The sequence below is a fragment of the Aquila chrysaetos genome, chromosome 8, assembly GCF_900496995.4.
Source record: "Aquila chrysaetos chrysaetos chromosome 8, bAquChr1.4, whole genome shotgun sequence".
NCBI lineage: Eukaryota > Metazoa > Chordata > Aves > Accipitriformes > Accipitridae > Aquila > Aquila chrysaetos.
The window spans coordinates 44,575,064-44,599,033 of NC_044011.1; the positions used below are offsets into that span (position 1 = coordinate 44,575,064).

The 23,970-nt window shown below is 51.7% G+C and overlaps 1 protein-coding gene across 2 annotated transcripts in view; it reads right to left on the minus strand.

Annotated features, from left to right (window-relative positions):
• Positions 1-23,970, minus strand: part of LOC115344448 (protein CEPU-1) — a 352,367-nt gene that overhangs the window by 313,375 nt on the left and 15,022 nt on the right. The window contains exon 1 of one of the 2 annotated variants that reach the window (XM_030021744.1): positions 3,060-3,140. The exons of the other annotated variant lie outside the window; for it this stretch is intronic. Within the exon in view, the coding sequence (XP_029877604.1) occupies positions 3,060-3,081 (22 nt within the window). The 5' untranslated portion in view covers positions 3,082-3,140. Of the gene's footprint in view, positions 1-3,059; positions 3,141-23,970 lie in introns of those variants that run through there. 2 annotated transcript variants of the gene reach the window in all.

Consider the following 23,970-nt stretch of genomic DNA (forward strand, 5'->3'; position numbering starts at 1 on the left):
GGGTTTGACTGCACTGATAACATCTCTGATAATTCCCTGCATTGCTATTGCCATTATGCTAACCCCTAGCAACACCGCAGGAATTGTGCTGGATATTGAACATACAAATCCACGGCTGGAAGTGCTTAAAGGCTGAAAAGAAAAGATCAAAGTTTGAGAGGGAAAACAAGGAGAAGGGGTTTGGCCAGGATCACACGGCTGGGCTGCAGCGGGGACCAAGATGCTCCTCTCATCCCTCAGGTCCTAGTGCGCAGTCAAGCCGGCGTGGGACCACGCCACATCACCCCTGCCTAACTCAGCCTTTCTTGCCCTTCCAGCTTATCTTGCTTCCAAAAAGACCAAATATCATGTCCTTCAACTTCAACAGCTAGTTCCAGAGATTGCGATTTGGCCCAATTTCAGAGCAAAGCATCAAACCGATCGCTTTCTCTGGCAGCATCAAGCCATGCCCGTTCCAACCCATAGGTAAACGCTTCACGAATACCCCCAGACGCTTCCAGCCCCTCTCGCAGCCCAGCTCGCTCTCCCTTGCTCACACCGTAAGCTGCCAGAAGGGGCAAAACCTGAACCAGAATCTCCTAATTCTTTTTCCAGTCACTGCAGACCAGGATCCCTTCCCCGGCACGGCTTCGCCCTGCCTCTGCAAGCCCAGCTGCTCGGCTCATCGCAAAACGCCTTCTGCATCGCTGGTGGAGACAAAGCCAGCTGCTCCGGCATGCCCAGCTTTGTGCTTCGGCCAGAGCAGCCGCCGCGCAGCGGGAAAAGCAGCTCTATTTCAGTAAAAAGCTTTCAAAAGCGCCCTCCGCTTCTATCCATGGGCAGGACTCCAACTTGGAGCCAGTGCAAGGGTCTCCCCCTGCAATCCCAGCTCTGCCCCCACCAAGACCAGGACCCCAGGCGTGAGCCACTGCTCACAGCACGACATCTCAGCCTATAGATGCATGCATGTAACCCTTCCAGCAGCCAAGCGCAACCTCCAAGCAACACAGCTCTTGGCATCAAACTGCCTTGACATCGCTGCGATGGAGCGGACGTCCCTCTGGGTGAAACCTGCCAGCCCCGGGAGCAGTGCCTCAGGGGTTAAACGCTTTGCAGGATGACTGGGAAGGCCCGGCTCATCAGCATGAGAAATCCTGACCGACTTGGAGGTATGCCATGATCCTGTCATCCCGCCCTATAGGGAAAACCTGCGTGGCTGTCGGCCAGCCTCGTAGGAGAGGTGAAGGGGAGCCAGGGCTCAGCTCTGGGACACGCTGAAGGGAGAGGACTTGGGATGGGCAGGACCCTGCGCAGAGGGATTTGGCTACACTAGAGGAGGACACGGCTAGCAGAAGAACCGCAAATCCAAGAAAAAGAGCGTTACTCCCGCCCCATCACCGCGGTGGTGAGATGCCGACACCAACATCTAGCCGAGGGGCTAGCACAGGGGGATAGCTTGTTTGTGTGATGGGACCCGGTGCCGAGTGTGGATGCCAGGCACAGCCAAAGCTTGGACATTAAAAGAACAAAACCCACCCCCACGCCTCTTCTGGATGATTTTACAAGTTACAAGGTCAATGTGCTTGCTCCTCTCTCGGGCAGAGATGCAGCTTGACCTTGTGCTGCTGCTCTACGCGCGGCTCTGAAGGCACTTTCCAACCCCAGCAAGGGTCAGGCACCAGCAGCTTTTCTGCTAATCTCCCAGATCCCTGCCATGCTCCAGCCAGGGAATCTCACTGCTGAAGCCCCACAAGGCTACAGGCCCCCTCCTCCCCTGCCAACCCCATACACCAGCTACCAGAGCAACTCCATCGCCATCGTCAGTACCTGTGTGGAGGAGGAAAAGATATTCCAGCAAATCACCTGCCCTGCACAGATTTATAATGAAGAGGAGGAAGGTTCCCCAAAGGTTCAAAGACCTGTCCGTTCCTCCTCTCCTCCAGCTTCTCCCCCATCGCAAGCATCTCTCCGTGTCTCACGAGCAACCTCAGAAATCGATGCTCACCGAATCACAGTTAATTCCTTCGGTTTATTTATTATTTTCCCAGCTTGAACTCAAACCTCCTTCCGCCCGGGAAGCGCGGGCGAAGAACCACCCAGCGCTTCACAAGCGCAAACGCTGCAGGAGGGGCGAGACAACACCGAGACACGGGAAGGGCAGGAGACCTTCCCTCCCAGCGCGTTGCTTCGGGTGCCACCAGGCATTGAACCAGCGCGAGTCAGCAATCAGGCGATGGATGCGAGATCTGGGAGAAGAACAGGGCCCTCTGCACGCTGGCTGTTGAACGAGGGCTTTCCTGAGTATTTCTCTAGATTTTGCATCACCTGGGCTGTGCTCGATGCACCGGCCCTGCTGCAATTCTCCCATGATGACTGGTTAAAGGAAAAAAGCAGACAGTTATCAAAAATCCCCGGCGGCAAGGACGGAGGGACACCGGGGCACATGTCCTGCTCTGATTTCTTCACCGGCAATGTCACTCCATCAACCTTGCTGCGCATTAGCAGCCACCTTTGCCCCAGCCAAGCATCCGATGCTTTGGGTCAAGGACCACGTCTTTGAAACGAGGAGGCAGAACTGCCACATTCCCATCTTGGCTCTGCCCGCAGTGATGCTGGGCAAGTCACAGGAGCTCCTGCTTCTGCAACAGGCACCAACTCCTTACAACTCCCAGCGTTGAAGGGACTCAGACCCACCAGGGCTTCTCCAAAACCCTCACCTGCAGAGAAAAGCCCTCCCACGGCACCGCGGCTCGCTTCTTCACCGGCCGGGGCTCACCTCTGCAAAGTTAATTGCAAAGACGGCAGCGCCTGAGCAGAAGGGAACCGGCAGGGCTCTCCGGAAAAGCCAATTCTCACAATACAGAGCTGATGGGATTTCTATGCGGAAGGAGGCAGAGAGGGGCAGGGGTGAGGGAGCCGAGCGCGTCCCAGACAATCGCTCCGCCGGCGCTAACGTGCGGATAAATAGCCGGTGCCGACATCTGCTGAGAAATACCTTCCCCACTCCACACCGAGAACTGCAATCTAATAATATCCCATCTGCCCCCCTCCCCTTCTCCATCCCTCCCCCACCCAATTACCGAGCCTGACATTATCCGTCATCTTCCCTTTGTGTCGGCGAGAATCCAAATGCAGACGCCGGGAAATTAATAATAATTGTTGTGTCAAAATGCGGGATGTAATCAGGATGCAGCGTGGAAGCTAATACAAACACAAACAAATGGTATTTATCCTCCCGAAAGATCCCTCCCCTCCCTTCCCTAAGGGCCACTGATGATAATACTCATGGAAGAGATGAATCAGTGCTAATATAGGGATTAGGAATAGATCCCAAACCCCAGCCTGGGCTGCAATCAAAAGAAGCGCTCTTAATTGAAATTAGAGCTGGGATTTCTGCGCCTCTGCAGAGATGGGTTAAGCCCATCGGGGCTAAACAGAAGGGAAAATAAAAATAGCATCTTTATTCGAGAACAAGAAGGTGGGCAATGAGAGAAAAGATCCTCTCCAGCTTTGGCACACCTGGTTTTCACAGCCCTCGCTTTTGAGGCTGGGTTTTGTCCCAGCACCGATTCCCGCAGGCAGGGCAGAGACAACGCGCTCCCGCTTCTCACACAGGCGTTTCTCTCCCTTTTCAGCTCGAGCACAGGTTCAGAAAGGATATTTCAAGATCAAACCGTGCCTCCCCTGCTCCGATGAGACCCGGGGCGAGCTGAGCTCAGGGTCCTGTTCCCTACCCTTTCCTGAAACTTTTTACCACTCTGCAAGTGAAACGTGCTCTTTACCCTGATGCTCACGCTAGCGAAGATAAGTGCCCTCCCTTTTATTCCTTTCATTCGGCAGCCAAGACGTGCGAGCACGAAAGGTGAGGGACAGACCACCAGAAAAAAGGCACAACTCCTGCTTTTATTGCTGCTTCAACTCCCGCGTCCCTCTGTGCCCTGGGACTGCTATCCTAAGCAGCAGAAAGAGAGCTTCATCTCCTGCTGGCTCACCCCAACAAGCAGCCCCCAAGCTAAGCACATTTTAACATCTGCCATTTATTCAGAGGGGCTGAATTCTTGCTAACTCCCAGTCCCAGATAAAAGGGATGCTTAGGAGCCAGGTACTTAACAGCAGCATCTCCCTCTCTTTCCAAAGGTCTTGGTGATGACTGACTCCTCTTACCTGCTCTTTCCCAGCCCTAAGCATCACCCTGAGTGATCCCTCTCCATGGATGTTACTCAAAGGAGTCTCGCACACGAGAAGCGGAAAATAGGATCCAGCCACGGTTTATTCCCACGAGCATATTAGCAATTCCTGTGCTTTAATTCCAAATTAGATTTTACTTCTAAAACCAGGTTTCTAAATTCTTGGCTTGGGAACGGTGCCACAGTCTGTGCCTTCCACTAGCAGATATGAACCTAGACTAAAACCAAGCCTAAAAATAAACCGGCCAGCTCCAAACACTCCTGCTCCCAGCAAAGGATGGGATTTGGCTCTGACCTTCAGCGATCTCGCTCCGGCTTCCCCCACCTCCAGCCTCCCCTGCCCATAGCCCAGTTTGGCAAAAAGCCCAGCCAGGAATATCGCACTTCCAGAGCCGAGAGGCAGAGAAAAAAACCCTCTGCGAAGCTGCCTGCGAGACTGTGCAGACTTAATTCATCTGCTCGGCAGCGGCGAGTCCTCCAGGGCAACCCAAGGGGTTGCAGGTCAGGAGAGGCTCAGTCGAGTATGGCCAGTTGGAGATGACTTAGATGTATTCCTACTTCCCATCTAAACTTTCGATATATCTACAGTGTCCTCTCCAGGAAAAGCTGGCACGACAGCAAACATGAGTGCATTCAAAAAAACATAGCAGCAAATGCTGATATTGCTGTTCACCCCAGCTGCGTCGCTCTGCGATGATGCTGTGGATTTTACAAGTGTCCTTGCATCCCAGCCAGACTTTGATTTATCCCTTCGAGCTGCAGAAAGCTTTGCAAACCCCGAGCTGACTAGACAGTTGTAACGACCAAGATTTCAGGCAGTGATCCGGTCATACAGAGACCAGAGTTTTGAAGACCGCCCATAAACTTCCTCCGTAGCTTTCGTTTGTACAGTCAATTACAAGCGTGCCAGCGATCTGGTGAGGACAGCTTTGGATTAGCCTTAAGACTAGACTTGGAGAGCGGCTCCCAGCTCTGAAGAGCCTGGCTCATCGCATATTGAGCCACTGAATCCAGTACAGGTCTTGAGGCCGGTCCAGAGCTAAATTGATTTTAAACACAGGCACCATCTAGAAATTCGGCACTTTCGCAGCCAGATACATTTGGAGTTGGTTTGCAGCTGGGCAGAGAAGACCGTTCGGAGTTCGGGCATGTACAGCTAAATGAGCTCCCCAAGGTTGCACAGCGGGGTGGGGATTCATCCCATCCACCTTCTGCTCCCAAAAACTTGGCTATCTGGTCCAACACAGAAATCTGGCTCCTCCATCAGGAGCGGAGGTTGATGCCTCTGAAAAACCCTTAGCTAAGGATGATACGAACTGTGCTTTGGCACTGCCTCTCTCCCTGCTAACCACCCGACACGTGGGCTGGACCGCAGCCTTCGCGCCCCAGAGCTGCCGTAGCAAATTACGATACCCCACCTAAAGAGACTTTAGCAGAAAAGCGAAGCCCTGAGAAGTTCTTGTTCCTCCTGCCACCTCTAAACGCGCACTTTATTCCCAGGCTGATTTTCCTGTCTGTAAAGCACATGTCCGCGCTGTCGGCATCCCGAGGCTGGACGGCCTCCAAGCCCTCCTCCCAGCTGTACCGTCCCCTTGCCGAGCCGGTGCTGTGCCTGCTCGATCCCTCTCAAGTCACAAATTACAACAGCAGAAGAGGAGCCGGGCGAGGACGAGCCCGCAAGACACGGCTGCCCCGCAGCAAACCCCGCGCCCACGGCAGGGCTTGCAGCTGGATCATGGATTGTTGCGAGCATGAAAATTCATTCATATGAATTTGGAATATAATACCTGACACAAGATGTATCACTGCTGCCACGCTGCAATCCCAGATAAGGACACAGCAGTAACAGATGGAGGAACAAGGCACTTATCTTGTTAGCTGATGGATTTATCTCTCCTTCCCCCACCCTTCCCTACATATTCCATAGTGTGCAGAGAGCCACGTTCCTTGGCAGAGCAGCATATGGAGCACGAATTGATTTCTTCCTAACACCCCCTCCACACTTTAATTCAATAAGAGCTGGAGTGGCGGATAAACAGCTTGTTGTGCTAGGAAAATTTCAAAACAGTCAAGAAAATGTCAAACTGTCTTTTTTATGAGTGCCTTTTTTTTTTTTCTTTTTTTCTTTTTTTTTTTCTTTTCCTTTTTCCTTTCCCCCTCCTCCTCGGGTGCTCAGCACAGCAGCTGGCAGCGAGGAGCTCCGTGTCTGGAGCGAGCGGTCCTTCGCCGGCTGCGGGGAGGCAGGCGACGGAGCATCTTCTGTCAGGCCAGTCCATGGCAGAAGGTGGCTTCGGTCCCATCCTTGGATGGAAGCTGGGAACAGAGCGGCTCTGGGTAAAAGATTAGGCAGATGGTTTCATCTGGCAGCTCCCTTAATCTCATTACTGGAGCTGGTGGAAGTTTTTAATGTGATCTCTCTTTCCTTCTCTACCCTCACCCCATTCAAAATGTCTTTTTCCCCAAAAAAGAGACACGTATTTCCATGGTGGTTTCTTTGTTAAGCACGAATAAAAACCTTAAAAAAAAAAAAAAAAAAAAAAGGCCATTTTTTGTGTCCTCTCCCTCTCTTTCAGTGCTTTATTTTCGCTCTGAAAAGGAGGAAAAAGCTCAATTACGCATTTTCTGGATCTTCCTTAAAAATATGGAGCATTTTGGAAATACCAGGGACATGCTTCTGAAGACCACAAGCTGCCTTGTGTGCTCTTGCCCTGCAGACCCCTGTGCAATGCCACCTTTGCCGGTAACCTAAGTGGAGGCAATGGCTATGGCTTGGGAGTTTACCTGGGGACACGGAGATCTGACCCGGAGTGGACACCACCACGTCCCACTGCCCAAGGATCCCTGCGGGCCTCCAGACTCGCAGACCTCTCCCAAGCACCCAGCTATTCCTCATGCAGCTGCCCGTTCCCTTCCACCCTGTAAATCAGCCTTAATCTCCTCCCAAACACACCACCTCATCACTCCCCTTCTTCCCAGCTCTCCCCATGCCTGCCACAGCTTGGTCTCCCGAAGGCTTCTTGCAAGACAAAAGCCTTCATGCTTCTCCTCCCGCGGCCGTGCATCCTTTCTGCAGCTCATCTCCCTCACCGTTCAGCTACCATGAACCTCTCTGCGGAGCAGAGACCACCACAGCCCCAAAGCTCAGCCTAGGACCATGCGCGGCCCCAGCCATCCCCGGCTCCCAGCACGCAGCTCCCAGCACTGGGTGAAAACCACCTCCAAGTCAGTTTGGAGGAGGTGTTGGAAGAATGAGACCCAGTCGATTGAAAAAAAAATTTTGAAAAAAGTATTTTGGAAGAAAAACGGCGCGAGCACGAGGACAGAAAAGGGGAATGTGCTCCCAGAGATGGCACCAAAGCCAACGGATTCCCAAGCAGCTCAACATAAGATCTCACTTAACTGAATGAATTACAAAGTGCCCCCTAAGAAATGCTTTGTTTCCTTCAAAACTTCTCCTACAGAGTCTCCGCGCTGATACAGAAGCGACACGCGGAGAAGACCCCGCGCACCCACGGTTAGACACCGTCAGCGGCCTCAGCACCCTGGTCAGGATGCAACACCAGCACCACCTTATCCCGCAGCACTAGCGACTGCTGCTGTAGGTCGAGCAAGGAACTGGCATCTGCAAACCCCAGTCCAGGACAGTATCACCCACAGACCCACCGGGGAACCAAAATAAAGGCAGTCAAACCCACGGGGCAGGCGGCAACGTGATGCCGGGGCGTTACGCGTCCCTGCAGGGCGAGCGTGCAAGAGAGAAAGCGTCTGCTGTTAACGTGCTGCTGCAGCAGCGCCCGGGCAAACGGCAACTCGGGTCGGGCGCTCGCTGCGCGGGAGCTGGGCTCATTTTGGGGGGAGAACGGGCCCGCAGGGACATGCCCAAGGGAGCAGGGCTCCGTCCTGCTGCTTTCCACCTCCCCGCCGTCCGCCTGCTGCTGTGCTAGAAGACGAACGCCGTCTCCCCACCCCCTCTGCAGCAGAGCAGTGCAGAAGGCTGCAGGATCCTGCAGGGAGACAGCATGTTTAGCATGCAGGAGGGAGTGCTGAGCAAAAGCCGTCTCGTGCCACGGTGCACAAGGCCTGCCAAGCAGCTGGCCAGGAGCAGCAAAACACTGCTGCTGGAAGGAGCGGGGTGGTGGGTGGATTCGTAGCCCCTCCGCTGCTCCCCTTCTCCTTCCCGTTTAGCTCGCGGCTGCGAAGTCGCCCTTGGGTTTGGCGCCTAACCTCTCTGCCTCAGTTTCCCTCCGCAAAGCAGCAGCGACAGCTCAGAGCAGCGGGGTGACGATCCCACCACCCCTTTTGCTGCAGCCCCAAACTGTTGGGCAGGAGCATCAAGGAACTGATCTCTCTGCTCCTGGAGCATCACTTCTTCGCTCCATCCGTTCCTCCCCAATTGCAGCTCCTGCCAGCTTGCACTAGGGACCCACAACCCCTAAGGACAGCGGCAGCACCCGGGCGATGCGTCCTGGCCAGCGACCACCCCGTGCCACAGCCCACAGCCCAGGCTTTGAGCCCTCCTCCTCCTCTTCAGGCTGGGGCTCGTCCCCTCCAAGCCTTACCTGCCGTCAAGCATCCCCACCTCGTCCCTTCCCCGCCTGCCTTCACGGCCACGCTGGGGAGGGGACCACCGAGGACGGCCGGTCCCCGTTTGACGACGGTGCCTCTGGTCGGCTCCAACCCCCCCGCATCCACCTCCCCTCCCAAAGGGGATGGCGAGCCCCTGGTTGTGTGTCCCCCCTGGCGCGGGACCCTTTCAAACGTGCCCCTTTCAAGCGAGGCTCTCGCCAAGCACCCAATTATGGCTCCATGACCAAGGATGAAAAGCTGCTCTCGAGAGCATCCTGTTTTCTTTCTCTTTTTTTTTTTTTTTTTTTCCACTCCCTTCTCATGAGGTTAAAGAGCTAAAGACCAACTCAGAGACAGATAATAGAGTGACAGTGCCTCATAAAAAAGCAGCCGAAGCTTTGGAGAAAGCTGGCATACGGTGCATTAGGGATTTCTGTCGCGGCAGCTGGGAGTAACAGTGACCCTCTGAACTCAATTTGCTCCACGGCTTTAAAATGAAGGAAAGCCTTTGGACTGTCAAACTTCTCCTCTGGCTTCCAAGGGTGGCTGCAGACTCCGGCACAAGCTTTCGGGGGCCCAGGGCACTCCTCACCCTAAAGCTATTGCTCTTGGTTCATACCTGGGGATGGAGGTGGCATCCCAAACCCTGCAGGGATGAGGTTAGGCGGGATGCGGTGCAAAATGGAGTGCAACGCTGAGCCCTGGGCTGTGGATACATCTATTTCTTCCATACAAAGTGGTAGCAACCCTTTAGAGGAGGACTTTCAGGCAATGGCCCTCCTTACCGTTCCCCTTACCCCAACCCAGCAAGAGGAGAGGGGCGAGGGGGGGACTCGTGCAAGGTTCGTGCCGCAGCAGCGTGGCTGGAGGTGGGAGGCGCGGGGCTACCCTTGCAGTCGCCAGTCGCATGCAAATAGCTCGGCGCCGCTGCACAAACCCATCACATTCCCCTCTGCCGCTGCCTTTTTTTTTTTTTTTTTTTAAATGAGTAGAAATTCTTCCCACTACGCATTAGCGCCCAACGTAATGGTGCAAAGCATTTTTCATTTATCATCATAATGCCAGTCAAACGAACCCCCTAATAACATAAATGCAAGAGGAAAGCTATTAGAGTTTATTTGTGCAGTGGCTTTGAACTCGTCCCCACTGCTCCAACCGTGTAACTGGAAGGGATGGATGGAGCTCGCATCTTTAGGCCCTTTCATTGAAAGCTATTCCTCAGCTAGCCAGAGTCTTTCCTTACAGACCACTGCAACCCTGCGCGTGTTGCCGTATTTGCTGAATTATCAAAATAAATACCTAAACACCTGAAATAATCCAGTCCTGTTTAAAATCACAAACAGCCGCTGAGACCTTTTGTGCCTTTCCACAGGTACGATGTGCTTCAAGTCGAGGTACTGGGGAACACACCCAGCTATTAGCGCTCACCTTCAGCTAAAGATCTCCAAATTCTTTGCCTGCTATTCCTCCCATGCATACCCGAAAATAGGCATTTACCTTCTGCACCACACAGCCCTGCGTGGACTCCCTATCCCAGCTCTGCACCTCCGTCAAGCACCGTCAGAGCTTCTCTGATGCAGCTCAGCCCAGACGTCCTCCTCTGTGATCCACAGACCGTACACACTAAGGAGACCGGTGCTCATCCAATAGCTCTACTGACACTGGTAAGGCTTATTTACACGAGGAAACTTGCCTATATATAAGAGTACTCGGAAGATTCAAGTCGTTCCTCTATACAGCTCTTTACACTCCTTTGCTGCAGTCATTCCCATCCTAGGGTTTCACCACAAGCACCTCTCCCTCCTGCCTTGCAGGTCCATCCTCATCACTCCAGGTCTAGCCCTCAGCATCCACCCCCAAGATCTTCCAGCTTAACTTGTCCCAACAGCTCTCGCGCCACAGCAGCTGCGTCCTGGAGAGCCATCGCAAGGCATTTCATTTTATATACAACAATTTCCTCATTAAGCCTAAACTAAATGCGTATTTCAGAACCTACGAGTGAGAGCAAACTGTTCAGTCTTATGCTTTATTAAACAAAAACCTTTGTGTGCAAAAAGCCTTGGTGCCAAATCACAGCCCTGCTGATGGGGCCGAGCTATTCCCAACCGTACAGTAACCGGCGTGTCAAGATGTGCAATGCTGGCAGAGAGGACCTGCACTGCGGAGGGAAACAGAACAGCGCCCACCTGACAAATTAGTTTACTCATTAAGTTAAGAAGCCTATTTTGCTCGACTTCTACAAATCAGCATGCTTAGCAGTCAGAAAACTTCCAAGGAAGGGATGTGGCTAGTGCGGTTGCAAGCCAGCAGGAGCCCCAGCTATTGCCACCGCTGTGCAAGAGCGAGCCTTCTCCCCTTCACCATGCTGTCCATTGGAGCAGAGAAAATTCACTGTATATGTGACGGGATAGTAAGAAATCTAGGGCTTGGAGAGATGGGAGGACAGCAGGTACAGTAGAGCATGCACACTGGGTTGGAGATACGGTGGAGGGCTGCCGGTTTAGCGACTGAGCAGCAGCGCCAAGGAGGGACCCATCCCCGTGGTACAGGTTGGGGATAAGGTGCCGCCAACGACGCACAGCCCGTGGTGTGGAAGAGCATCCCCATGCCAAAACCAGCAGGCGACGCTGGGGATCAGGCTGAGGTGCAGAGAGGTGCTCGCCTGTCATCCACCCATAGCCAGAACCAACAAGCTATCAACCATCTCCCCCTTCTGCTCTTGCAGCCTTACAAAGCAACAAAAATAACCAGCAATAAAATCTAGATGTGTTTAAAAAGCTCTGCCCCTGCTTCTCAGTTTGCAGTTGATGGGCTCTGGGACACAGGCTTTGCAAAGAGCTTCCCTGGGTGCAGAGGTGTGGCTGGAGCCGAGAGGGAGGGGAGAAGGGGTGGGAGACAAAACTTGGGTGGAAAGATGATGACATGAATTGAGAGCAAGAGTCACGGCAGAGGAGGGCTCGCAAGAAGGGAAGACAATAAAACCCAGGAAAGCAGACAGAGATTAATGAGTGTTTCCCAAATATGATAATTTCTGGACATCAACACATTAAATTTAATATCCTCGTGGGCTACTGGGAAGGACTGCATCTCTCTGACCCTGTGCATGGAGGGGAAAGGGTCCCAGCCAGCTTTGCAGGACCCAGGCACTGCCAGCCCAGCCCACGGCACGTCCGCCTGAGCTTTTGTGTGCGCGGGGGTTGTATTTTCTGCAGCGTAACTGCATTCGTGCCTCCTCTGCAGCAGCGCATCCAGCTGTCAGCAGCCGGGCGCCGGTGACAGGTCCCCGAGCACAGGGCCGAGGACACGAGAGCCCGTTTCGGAAAGGTGTCCGTCAACGAGCCCACGTGCGTCCCCACCGCCGTGTCGGCACGCCGGGACACCGCTGCGGCACGCACAGCCCCGCTGCGCCCGGCTGCCAGCTCCACGACCTTCGCGGAGATGCCAAATTGCACCCGTTGTGCATGGCTAAGCGGGTGTCCGGACAGGGAGCAGCTAGAGGGAGGCTCAGCCCTGAAATCCCCGTGTTTAACCCCAACCCAACCGCACAAGCCAGCCAGGGGTTTCTGCAGGGTTTAACTCGGCCGTGGCTGGTGCCAGCATTTTGCAGAAGCAAAGCCTACGCAGTTGTGGTTTCTCAGGCACTGCTGGAGGGGCCGATCGTGCCCTTATTCTCGCGCTAGACTTGAAGGAAATAGGATTGTTTTCCCGACATTATTCAGACTGAGTCTGTTGTTGCAATCTCAGACTTTGCTGGGTGCCTCTCAACCCCGTTCAGCCACTCTGCAACCATCTCCACGTGCGCATCCAAGCCCCCTGCACGAACCACGCTTGAGCTGCCACAGACCGGCCTCGCCTGCTTTTAAAAAAGCTACCACAAAGCCCATGGGAAAGGGGACTCCCTCCCGCTATCTCCACAGAAACCACTGAAGCAGACGGGTCTGCTCTCGCAACCGTCAGCGCGCCCTGCTGCGACCCCTCGGCTCGCGACCGCAGCTACTTCGCAGGTCTCATCTCTGCCAGAGGCTGCTCCCAGACAGACCCGTTGCTCCCGAGTCGAGACAGTTTGACCGGCACTGCGGTCCCTGTCAGCTCCCCACCAAGATTTGTGGGCCGTGCAGAATTGCTTTATTGGTCTTTAAAGGTCTTTGCCAACCCGGCCCCACATATCTTCGTTATGGAGGATGGGATTCACTTCACCCAAGCCTGCTGCCTTAAAGTTCAGAGTCAAGTGTAAGCTATTTTTGCCTTCTCAGCCGCTACGACAGTCGCTGGCTCGGTGACAAGAAGCGTGCCCGGGGCCCCATCGCAGCCCCACGGGGTCTGCCACGGCCACCAAAGCCTTACAGTCGCCGCGCATGGGGCATCGACGCAGGAGGCTCTGCCAGCACAAAGCAGCAGCAGAGAAGTAAGCCAGTCCTTCCTACAAGGAGCTGGACACATGCGGACGCGTGCCACGTGGGTTGGACAAGCAGCTGAGGTGACCAAGATGACAGCAAACCGCCTAACGTCCTCAGCTGGAATAGGACGCAACCAGGAGAGCCCCCAACCCAAAACGTGCAAGCAGGAGACGGGGAGGGCATGGAGAGGATGAGAGCCAAGGGCACGGGTGCTCCATCCCTGGCAAGCCCTTACCAAACCAAGACCCAAGGGACAGACGGAAGGACGCACAGTACTTAAAAGCACAAACGCAGCACGGCAGGACACGGTCCATCAAGCCCCTGTTATGCATTCAAGGGAGCTCAGCGTTTGGGAAGGCGCAGGGAAAAGCCTGAGACTGGGGTCTGCCTGGTAAAGACGGACTGCCGGCTTTAAGGGGGAAGGTAATTTGGGTGAGAGTGGTGATGAAATGATAGAGTTCACAACCCGATGGAAAGAAAGCTGCGGAATAAGGATAACAGACTTCAAAAGCCAGATTTCAACAAATTCAGGAAGCCGGTAGATGGGGTCTCCTGGGAAAATAATCTTAAGGTACAAAGAAGGGGAGAGCTGCCAGTTACTGAAAGAGACTATATTACATGCACAATAGCAGGCTATCCCCATGCAAAGGGAAGATAGGAAGCATAGTAAGAGGCTGCTATGGCTGAATCAGGAGCCATTCAGTGACCTAGAAATAAAGAAGGAACCATAGGAAAAAAAACCAAAATACGGAAACAAGGACTCATAATTAGGGATGGATATAACAGAATCGCAATAGCATACAGGGATAAAGTCAGCAGCACTAACATGCAAAACAAGTTTCAATCAGCGAGGGACACGCGAGGAGAACAAAAAGGCTCTTGCGTGTGTTCAAAGGAAAAGGAAAAGGAAGGTTAGGTCCATTACCAAGCAGGTGAGGAAAGCATGCAGCAGAGATCTTCACTGTCGTGTTTGGTTTTATCTGTATGAAGGAAGGTATATGGTGAGCAGACAGCTCCAAAATATGTGTTAATAGGGAGGTGGGCATTCACACCAGAGGAGGGAGGGGAAAGAAGAGGGTTAAAACAAATAAGCTGGCAGAGACTGAGGAAGCTCTCCTGAGAGTGCTGAAAAATCGAGCAGAATCATTCCTGAGCCACCAGCGCTGCTCTTTGGGAGTTCATGGAGGCTAGCAGAAAGGGCAAGAAATCTTCATATCTTTAAGAAAAAAAGCCGAGAGCTGTAGGCAATCAGCTCAACTTCAATCACTGGGAAGATACTAAAACAAACGATGAAACTATCACAGCTTGTAAGTCCCAGGAATTTAATAAAGTGAGGGGAAAAAAAAAAAAAACACACAACCACCACCAACACGAGTTTGTCAAGAACTGATCATGTCAAACCAACCTAATTTCCACCTTGACAGGATAACTAGACTTGGTGGATAAGAGGAAAGCTGTAGACATGATATACCTTGACTTTAATAAGGCTTCTGATGCCAGTCCCACACGGCACCCTCCGAGGAAAGTTGAGGAAACAGAATCTGGATGTAATCACTGAGGCTAGGGGCAGAGGGGAGGAGGGATAACAGCCTGTTGACAAAGCGCTCTCAAAGAGCGCTTATCTATTATTTACAACCAAGCTAGGAGGGCAACCTACAGTGGGATTCCTCTGGGACATGTCCCCAGCCCCGCTCTCTCCAACATTTGCATTTAACAGTTTGCATTACAGATCCAGGAGCATGCTTATTACAATTTGTAGATGATGCCAAGCTAGGAGGAGAGGGGCTGGAATGGCTCCAAGGGTAGGACCAGAATCTCAAAGCACCTCTGGAACCAAGCAATAGGAAATCCAATACGGACAAGCATGATGTGATACACGTAGGGAGGAGAAATCAAATGCACATATAAAAACAAGGAAGACTGGCTAGGGAACCATGTGCAGAAGAGGACCAGAGTGTTACAGCAGACCACAAACTACAACGGAATCAACCAGGCTACAAAAGACGGCAAATCTTACGTTAACATGAGCATTGTAAGAAGGACAAAGGAGAACCGGTTTGTTCCACTCGGTTTAAAGCAAGGCCTCAGCTGCAGTACTTCATCCCGAGGCGGTCATCACGCTTTCACAAAGCTAAAGGTTAAGTCACTGTGGTTTAACGTGTTAGCACCTACCCACTGACCTGCACTAACCATGTCGTCTTCCTCCACGGCACATCTGGCTCCGCCGAACCTGCAGCTGAAGGTTCCCTTTCTTTTCAGATCGATCTAAACTGCATTTGCTACAGTGCAAGACACACATTTCTAACCGATGCGATGCAATTGATTGCACGTCCGAGCCACGGACGCGTTGGGGTGAGGCCACGGAATAGCAATGAAATTAGTGAGAGATGCAGACAACTCTAGAGAAAGATGAAAGACGCTGGGGTTTGCTTTGTCACTAAAAGAAAAGACTGAGCAAGACACGACAGCACTCTTCCCATACGTAAATATCATATGAAGGAAGTGATGAGTAATCATTTGCCGCACCCTTTAGAAGAGGCAGAAGAAGCAAACAGCCTAATTTGCTGCAGAGATTTTGGTTGGGTACGTGCAGTAACTTTCACGCAGGCTCGTGAAACCCTTGCGGAAGGTCTGCAGGAAGCTATCCCACCTCCATCACCAAAGAGCAGCTCAGTTGCCCGTGAAGGCTGTCCCACGTGTGCCCAACTCCACTCCAGGGCGACATCAGCTGGGATTCCATCTAGCCCTGCCGTTTTGTAAGCCTACAGAGGTTATTCGGCAGCACGCTAAGACACAGCAAGCTTTCAGGTTTCACAAGCGTGTTACAATAGCATAACAACGGACTGGACTGTGAACTGTTTCTTCCCGCTGGCAAGCGACTGCCGTACAAGTAATCTCCGCAACGTCAATGAGATCCGTCTGCGAGCACCTGCTCACCAGTGGGAACAAGGGCTCCACCGTCCAAGACGGAGTGACCCCACAAATCACAGCAAGCCGCGCTCAGCACTTTTATTCTTTATGTTACAGTTCAGACAGCTCCATTATTTATCCAGATTACTTATTCATGTTCTATTTCCAGGGACAACCCGCTTCGCTGGATAGAGTTATCATAGTCTCTCGTCTCTACTCACCCCCAGCTCTTGTCCCCCTTTACATGGTATTTGGCCATGGTGCTACCACTGTTCATGTATTAACGCTGGCTTTGACTAGAGAAGCATCCCATCTGACTCAGCCCATCACGGGTGACCGGCCCCCATCTGTCCCCTCTCTCACACCACTCAAGGGTTCTGACGAGGGGAGGATTGAAAGAGCTCAGCCAAAAATGACAGCTAAGTCTCAGACACTGACTGACAGAAGCACTGAAAATTTCCCGAGGCAACTCAATCAGAGCAGGTTTTCTGGCCACCTTTAGAAACTGAGGAAGCTAAACCAATTCAGACAAATATCACTCCTACCTGGAGAGAAAGCAAGGGCTGTTCATTAAGAGCAGGGTGGCTGCTGGCCTGACTTCAACAGAGATATCCAACATATTTCTGATGTCCCCCAGCACCACGGTATTTTAATCACCCTCATTTCAAGGCTGCACCTTGGAGTGCAGACGGACTTTTATCCGTTTTGCAAAAATTTGAAGGCTGAAAGGTTATTGTGGTGGGTCAGTACCTGTCTCCAAGCTGACTTAGAGCACACCATTTTCCCCCAGGCAAGCGAGACACCAGGTCAGACCTCTGGGCACAGCTCTACCTCTCAGACAAGCCCCCATCACCCAAGCTGAATGGGACTGGTGGCTCCTGAAGCCAGCCAGCTCTGTGAAACATGTCCTCCTTCCCCCTATCCGAAGCGCTGACACACTAAAGTTTCACCCCCTGTGAGAAAGCATTTAGAGGAGGAAAAGTATTTCTAAGAGCAAAACATGTCATTGCCAGAACTTGTGATTGCTCCTCTGCCAAGCCCCGTGCAGATCCTGTGGCTCCAGGTACCATCAGCTCAAACCAACATCTGCAACATCAGTCCTCTCCATCACGCCTCCTCCCTATGGCACATACAATTTCCCCAAGACCACACTGAGGTGGGAGGAATAAAAAAAAAAAACCAACCCTCAAAACAACGAAATTAATTCCCTTAACAAAATGCTTAATTCTTGTTAAACAAAGGGAGGTTTCTCCAAGGAGCGATTACAATCGGAGGAGCAGCAGCCTAACTAGGCTTCAGACAGCACTCCAGGCACACATTCCTGACTGCCAGACAGCACTCTGCAAGGTTTGCACCCTATTGCAACGGGTGCTGAGCACCTCCAAGCGCACACAGCAGAGTTTAGGTCGCTGCTGGCTTCAGCAAGAACTGGAAACACTAAATACCTGAGCCAGAAGCACTCTCAAGCTAGAATATCAGGTGCAACAATTTTTAGTGACTTGCTCAGTATTTCACCTTTCTTGCTAAAAAATAAACCCAAAAACTGGCAAGAGCAAGAACTCCAATTGACCCTGTGTGTTCATCTCTCCTCTCTGGCTTCGTCACACGTATCCTCACGGGCACGATCCATGCACATCACAGACCTCCTACCAAACACATCACCACCACCACCAAGGCATTTCATGACCTACAAGAAGACATCTACTTCCAGGTCACTTGAAGAGAGCTACAACAAGCGTGAAGTCCCAAGAAACCACATGCTGAGTGCATAAATACTCCCAGCTCCAACTTCCAGCTTCTTCTCTGAGCCGTCCTTTGAGGTGCAGAACAGCGGCAGCTGCTGAGAGATGCTCTAATCAGTGCATCTAATTTCAAACAGCGTAAGGACCATGTTATGCCTTGGGATAAACGTGAAAGGCTGCCATTGAAGTGAAAGAGAGGTACACACTTCAGAAGCTGGAATTTGGCCTCAGAAAAAGTCACTAAAACTAAAATATTAAAGTGCATTTAAAAACATAATAAGGCAGATCAGCAATCAAACAGAGCAGCTTGCTGGGGGACTGATAAGTGAGGAGGATTCCAGGGGCAGCTACCGCTACTGAAAGAAGGCCAAAAAGGCCTTGTTTAGAGTAAAAACCACTTCTGATCCAAAATACAGCATGGAAATTCATTTTTTCTCATGCATTTTCCATGAGAAAACAAGCCCAATCAGCCTTGTTTTAAGCAGCAATGCTGAAGCTCCCACCTGGAGTGTTTTGCACTGGGAGGGACAGGAAATTGCCTGGTGACTCAGTAGCATGATGCAAGCTACGGCCCCATCCCTCGGAGATATTCAAAGCACTTTTGACTCATTCAGAAAATTATTTGACCCAGCCTGGTCCCAACTTTCTGAACCAGGCAGCAGGGAAGCTGCCAAAGTCTTGCTCCTTCACCAGTCCTGCTGGAATTGGGTCTCGATTTTATTTGCTCGTTAAAACATCCATGCAGGAAACACCTTTCGTCTCTTAGCGCTGTCCTAAAAAGCAGAGAAGTCATGGGGAGGAGTTAGTTTTGGGGATAAGCTTGGCACGTGGAAGGGCTGGGAGGGTGGTGGGAGCTCAGTGCTTTTCTTCAAAGATTTTCTCGGCATCTTACTCAGCGATTCTTGAGACACAAATAACTGATGAGACAGCAACGTGTTGAGCTGCAAAGGCTGGAGCACCTGTTGCTATAGCCCCAAACCTTTCACTGTCTTCAGACTGAGGAATCGATACAGGTTTTGACACCCATCAAGCTTCAGCGTGCCTACAGGCTAGCAAGGAGTGACCCAGGGCCACCTCCACCAAGACCTCTCTTTCGTCTAGTGATCTCCTCACCTCCTGGCTTTGCAGAAATCCTCCTGCACAGGGGAGCTCAGCAGTTTCAGTTCCGAGATTGGTATGCTGAGCTTATTCCCAACCAGATTCAATGGCTGAATTTTGTCTGGTTTAGACTGGAAAGTAGATGGCATCTCTTCTCACGCTAGACCTTGGAAGCTTGTATGACAACCATCTTATAAAAAAGGCGCAGATGGCTCACGTTCAATCCAAATTTCACACATATTAGCCCAAAACAAGGCTCAGGTCTATTCAATCTCTAAAGTCTCTGTACAACTCATGGGATACCTCCCTCACCAGCACCAAACCCCTTTAAGCTGTCAAAACCAGCACGCAATCAGCCATCAGAAGGTGCTCACCACGACGAGCACACCGGGGCTCAGTGGTCCAGGGAAATGGGGTGGGAAGCGTTCTTCCCACAGTCCCCATGGGACCCAAGGCCCCATCCACGAAGGGGAGAAGAGTGGCCCCCATGAGCTAACTACAATCAGGATCCCCGTCGCGTCTTCCCAGCACGGTCTGAGTGGCTTTGCCGGCGCAGCCCGGGGGACCACCGTCTGATCCCCCCTCCCCATCACGCTTTCACGTTCATGCAGTGCTCGGCTCCCTCGAAACGCGGGGATGTTCAAGCCTTGTTACTTCGGCTGGGGTCAGGAAGACTGAAAACGTAAGTGTATAATCCTTTCACAAGTTAATTAAAGTACCATCCATCCTTCATTCAAACCATTAGCCATGGGTTTTTACAATTAATTATTTGGAACCAAATCAAACAAACAAACAGAAGACACAGAAAGAAGACAGAAAGCAAAGCAGAGACAGGGCACTCCTGCAGCAGGGCATTGGCAAGGCTCCTCTGTGCCTCCCAAAGTAAGCCACAAACCCGTTTTAGCCAGCACGAGGGTGTGTTGGAGGTGGGGACCCTGGTTCAAGTTTGGGTGCTATCTCAAGCTGCTTCCGTGACCTTGGAAAAAACCCTTTATCTCTCCCTGATTTACTGCCAGCCCCTCACGCCATGACCCGCTGCTACGTGCCATACCCCGCATGCCCTTCCTTTGTCCCTGGCAGACCCTTAAAGTGCAAATAAACTACAAATAAGTGATTTACAAACCAGGCTCTTTGGTGAGGTCTTGGTAGGCTGGGGCACTTGGGTGGACGGGAGCCAGCGCTCCCAGCACCTTCCAGCACCGACTTGCCCCACTGCCCCAAGGCTCACAAAAGCATCTGCGAGACCTCAAATGAGCTGAGAACAGAGCGGAGGAGCCTTTCCACCCGCACAGATAGCCCAGGAAGGGCTCCTGAATATTGCAAGGGGGGCAAGCAGCTCTCCTCCCTGCTCAGGTGGAGACCGGGTCCCCAGCTGAAGCTCTTTGGCCTAGTTTATCTCCTCTTTTCCATGATCTCTCTGCTTTTTGAATGCTTCATTTCAGCACAGGTATGCGAGGGGAAAAGGGGAGGTGGGGAACAGGGAACCATCCTTCCTTTTCTCTGCTTTTTTTCCCCTGCATTTCCTTCCCTCTCATTTGCTGTCACAGCTACGCTCTGTCTCTTATCCCCAACCTCCCTCTCCTCCATGCCCTCCCTACTCCCCATCAAGACAAGGTTTAATGTCTTTCCATCTCTTCCCGGGTAAATTGCAGCGAGCCTGCCGGCTGCTCGGGTGGAACACGCTGTTTTATATGCGCCATAAAAGGAGAGAACTCTGTAAACAATATTATTTTTAATAAAATCCTAGGCTTTGGCAGGCCAGCTGCTTTTGTGTCTGTCTTAATTTAATCAGACGATCAGCTCGCTCAAGCAGCAAGAGGGAATGAAAAGCATTAGCAAGGAATCAAGGAACTGGTGAGGAAGAGACATGATTTCCATCAAGTGCTTTCTGGCCCAGTGTGTTGCTATGTGAGCAGGACCAAGTTTTCGGGAAACAGATTCCCAGCCTGGCTCATCTGAAAACAACTTTGTCAAGGCGCAGGAAGGACATGAGCACATCTACGCATGTAACGCTCATCCTATAGTGCTTGAAAGAGAGCCGTACAGCTGGTACGGGCAATGAACAAACGCAGGCTTAATGATATTTTCAGTTAGAGCAGATCACTGTGGCTCTCCATGGGCGCTGGCAGGTCTCTGACATACCCCACGCTCCCCAGGACTGGAATTCTGCCTGGTTCGGTGTCCTCCCCACCACGCTTGCACCCAGGTACAGCCACCCAAACCAGCATCCATCATCTCCCTGTTCACAGCCAAACCCCAAACCACGCTGGCCAGCGGTGGCACGCCCCGTTTGACACGTCAAAATTCAAAACCAAATCAATACAACGGTAGTATTAAGGATGAAATACTAAATTCTGCAAATCTACCCTCAAAGGTCCGGCCAAGGCTATGGCAGGGGAAAAGCCTTCTCCAAAGAGCGGTGGGGAGGAGATGATGTTGGCAGCTGGAACAAGGGAAGAGGGGGGGCAGCCCCGAGCAGCCCTTGACACGCAGCATCGCGAGCAGCAGCCGAGTTTGAAAGGTGCCACTTACAGACGCTGCAGAAGCAGCTGATTTTGTGGTACTTCTGTTCAAGACCAAGCAACAGCCAGCGAGCATCTGCTGTGCACAGACAACTCCCCTTCCTCTTGCTCCAAGCCCTCACAAGAGGCTTCACTGCCAGCAGGCTCAAAACTTGGCCGTGATGTCCTCTGAGCCTAAACCGCTGCAGATGTGATCCCTGCCTCCTTCTCCTAGCTTTTTGGGTTTTTTTTTTTTTTTTTTTGGCAGCTAGAGCAGCCTGGAGCAGAGACCAGGACTCCTCTGGCTTGGGAGCAACCAAGGGTTCCTCTGCTTCCACTCAAAGCCACAAATCCTCCAGAACAGAGATCCTCAAAAATATGAAATAATCACTAATTACAGACAGAAAGTAAACAAATTAATTGATATTTACTTGTTTACCCACTTACAAAAAAATGCTAATCACTTATCATGTATTTTTAAGATATTAAACTGTGCTAAGGCGCAGCCATAAATATCACCAGTAAACCAAATATGGTGCTCGGCACTGCAAAGGAATTAAAATTAGTATTTAATTACAAGAAATCGCTCGAAGTTCTTTTGCTACCATTAATCACTTTCAATTATGAATGTAATTATAAGTCATCTTTTCTCTTTGGGTGGTCGCTGCTGGGACCTGAATCGGTGACCCTCTGCTCCAGAAGAGAGCACCCCACTTTGCTCACCAAATGACAACTCCTCGTCGCCTGTGCCAACAGGATCGATCAATTAGTGCCTTTACGAAGCTCCTAAGTCCCAAGGGCATGCGAACGAGGAGAGGGTGAGGAGGAAGACTGAGTTACTTCTTCATCCCCTTCGCTTGCAGTGATTTTTACAATATCCACCCGCTAGCAGCACGAGAGCAGAATCAGGGCTACCGAGATAGATAAATTGATGTGAAAAATATTCTGTCCTCAAATCATTAAAGGACGAGACGATAATGTTATCTCTTGCTACAAGGCAAATCAAAGCCTAGAGAGTTCCTTCCCTGCGACACAAAGCTTTTCAGCAGGGACGCTTGGCAGCTTGACTCCGTGCAGGCAGAAGAAGAGCGTGTTAGAGGGCACAGCTGAAACTTGCCCCCCTCCACCTCGTGGCTCTACTCTCCCCCAGTCCTCACCTTCTCTTGGGCAGGCAGTTATGAACCAAATTAGCTCTACCTGGGTTGCACTATGGTCAGCATCACCTCTTGGCGGTGCAAGATGAAGCATGCTCACTGCGGAGGTAATTTTCAGCTACGGATCAGTTCTTAGGGGTATCTGCATAGGAAGTCTATGAAATGTAATTAAGAAAAGCAAACCTATTGGCAGTAAGCTCTAATTTTTTTTGGGGGGGGGGGGCACTTTTCTTCTGGGGGACTTGCAAATAATAATAATAAAAAAAAGCTGAAAAACTACCCCTCTGCTCAGTGCTAAGCCTCCATCTATCAGTTCAGACTTCGCTCAAGGAGTTCGGGACAGCGGAGCTCAAGTCCTGACCGCAGGCAGGCAGTGAAATAAATCCATGCATCAGGTTGGACAAAGGCTGCTGCTGGCAGAGCATCTCCAACCTAGGACACGAGTGCCCTGATAACCGTAACACTCCCCCACGTATTGCCGCCTTGACTCCCCCCCCCCCCCCCCCCCGAGTCCATTTAGCCTCGCAGCCTGCTTCTGGCACTGCACAGTACCGAAGACAACCAAAACACAGAAGACAAGGCAGAAAATCAAATGGAAACGTTCCCTTTTGGTTCCCTTGGTACTTCTGCACAGGGAATGTGATTAGACTGTCCTTATCTTGGTGGGAACAGTTGTTAGTAATAATGAAATCATCCAGTCCTTTTCTTTTTGAAATCCAGCCACATCCTTTGGCTCCAGGAAATAGGGGCAGTGACATGTGCTGTTTTCATAAAAAGCCACAAGACAACATATTTCATTGCAATAAATTCCCTTCCCGCAAGCGAAGAGCAAAGGAGAGAGATTTCAAGGACGAGAAAAGTTTCAGCCAAAAGAAGGGGCTGAGCTGAACTTCTGCCCATCTGACACTTCTCGTGAAGCTGGCTCTTCACAATCTCAAGAAGGTTGGATGATGACAACACTTGTTGCTTTCTTCTGTCTCCATGCTTGCTCCTTCTGTCTCAGCTCCTGCGATAACAGGAATCGCCCGTTGAATTTCCACGCTGACATGAAGTCCAACATGATGACTCTCTGCTGGGAAAGCCCAGCCTCTAGAGGACGGCCACTCCTCTCCCCACGTTGGCCAAGAGTCCGGGGAGGACTCAAGCCAAAACCTCCATGTGTTTCTCCCAACAGAGACTCGCGGCCAGCTTGAAGTTGGGAATACGCTTGCTAGGTTGTAAATCTAGCCAAACTGCATGCTTCATCCTCCCCTCATCCTCCCTGGGCTCCTTCAGCACTTGGTTTCGGGTCCAGACCAAGACCCAAATTCCCTGCTAGGTGCTCCTCTCTGCCAAAGGTCAACCCAGCATCCCCGAGGATGACTTCGGCATCCCAGCGAGCGCGTTGCCACCCGGGCAGACGACGCACATCGCGTCTTAGCGGCTTTGCACCTGAA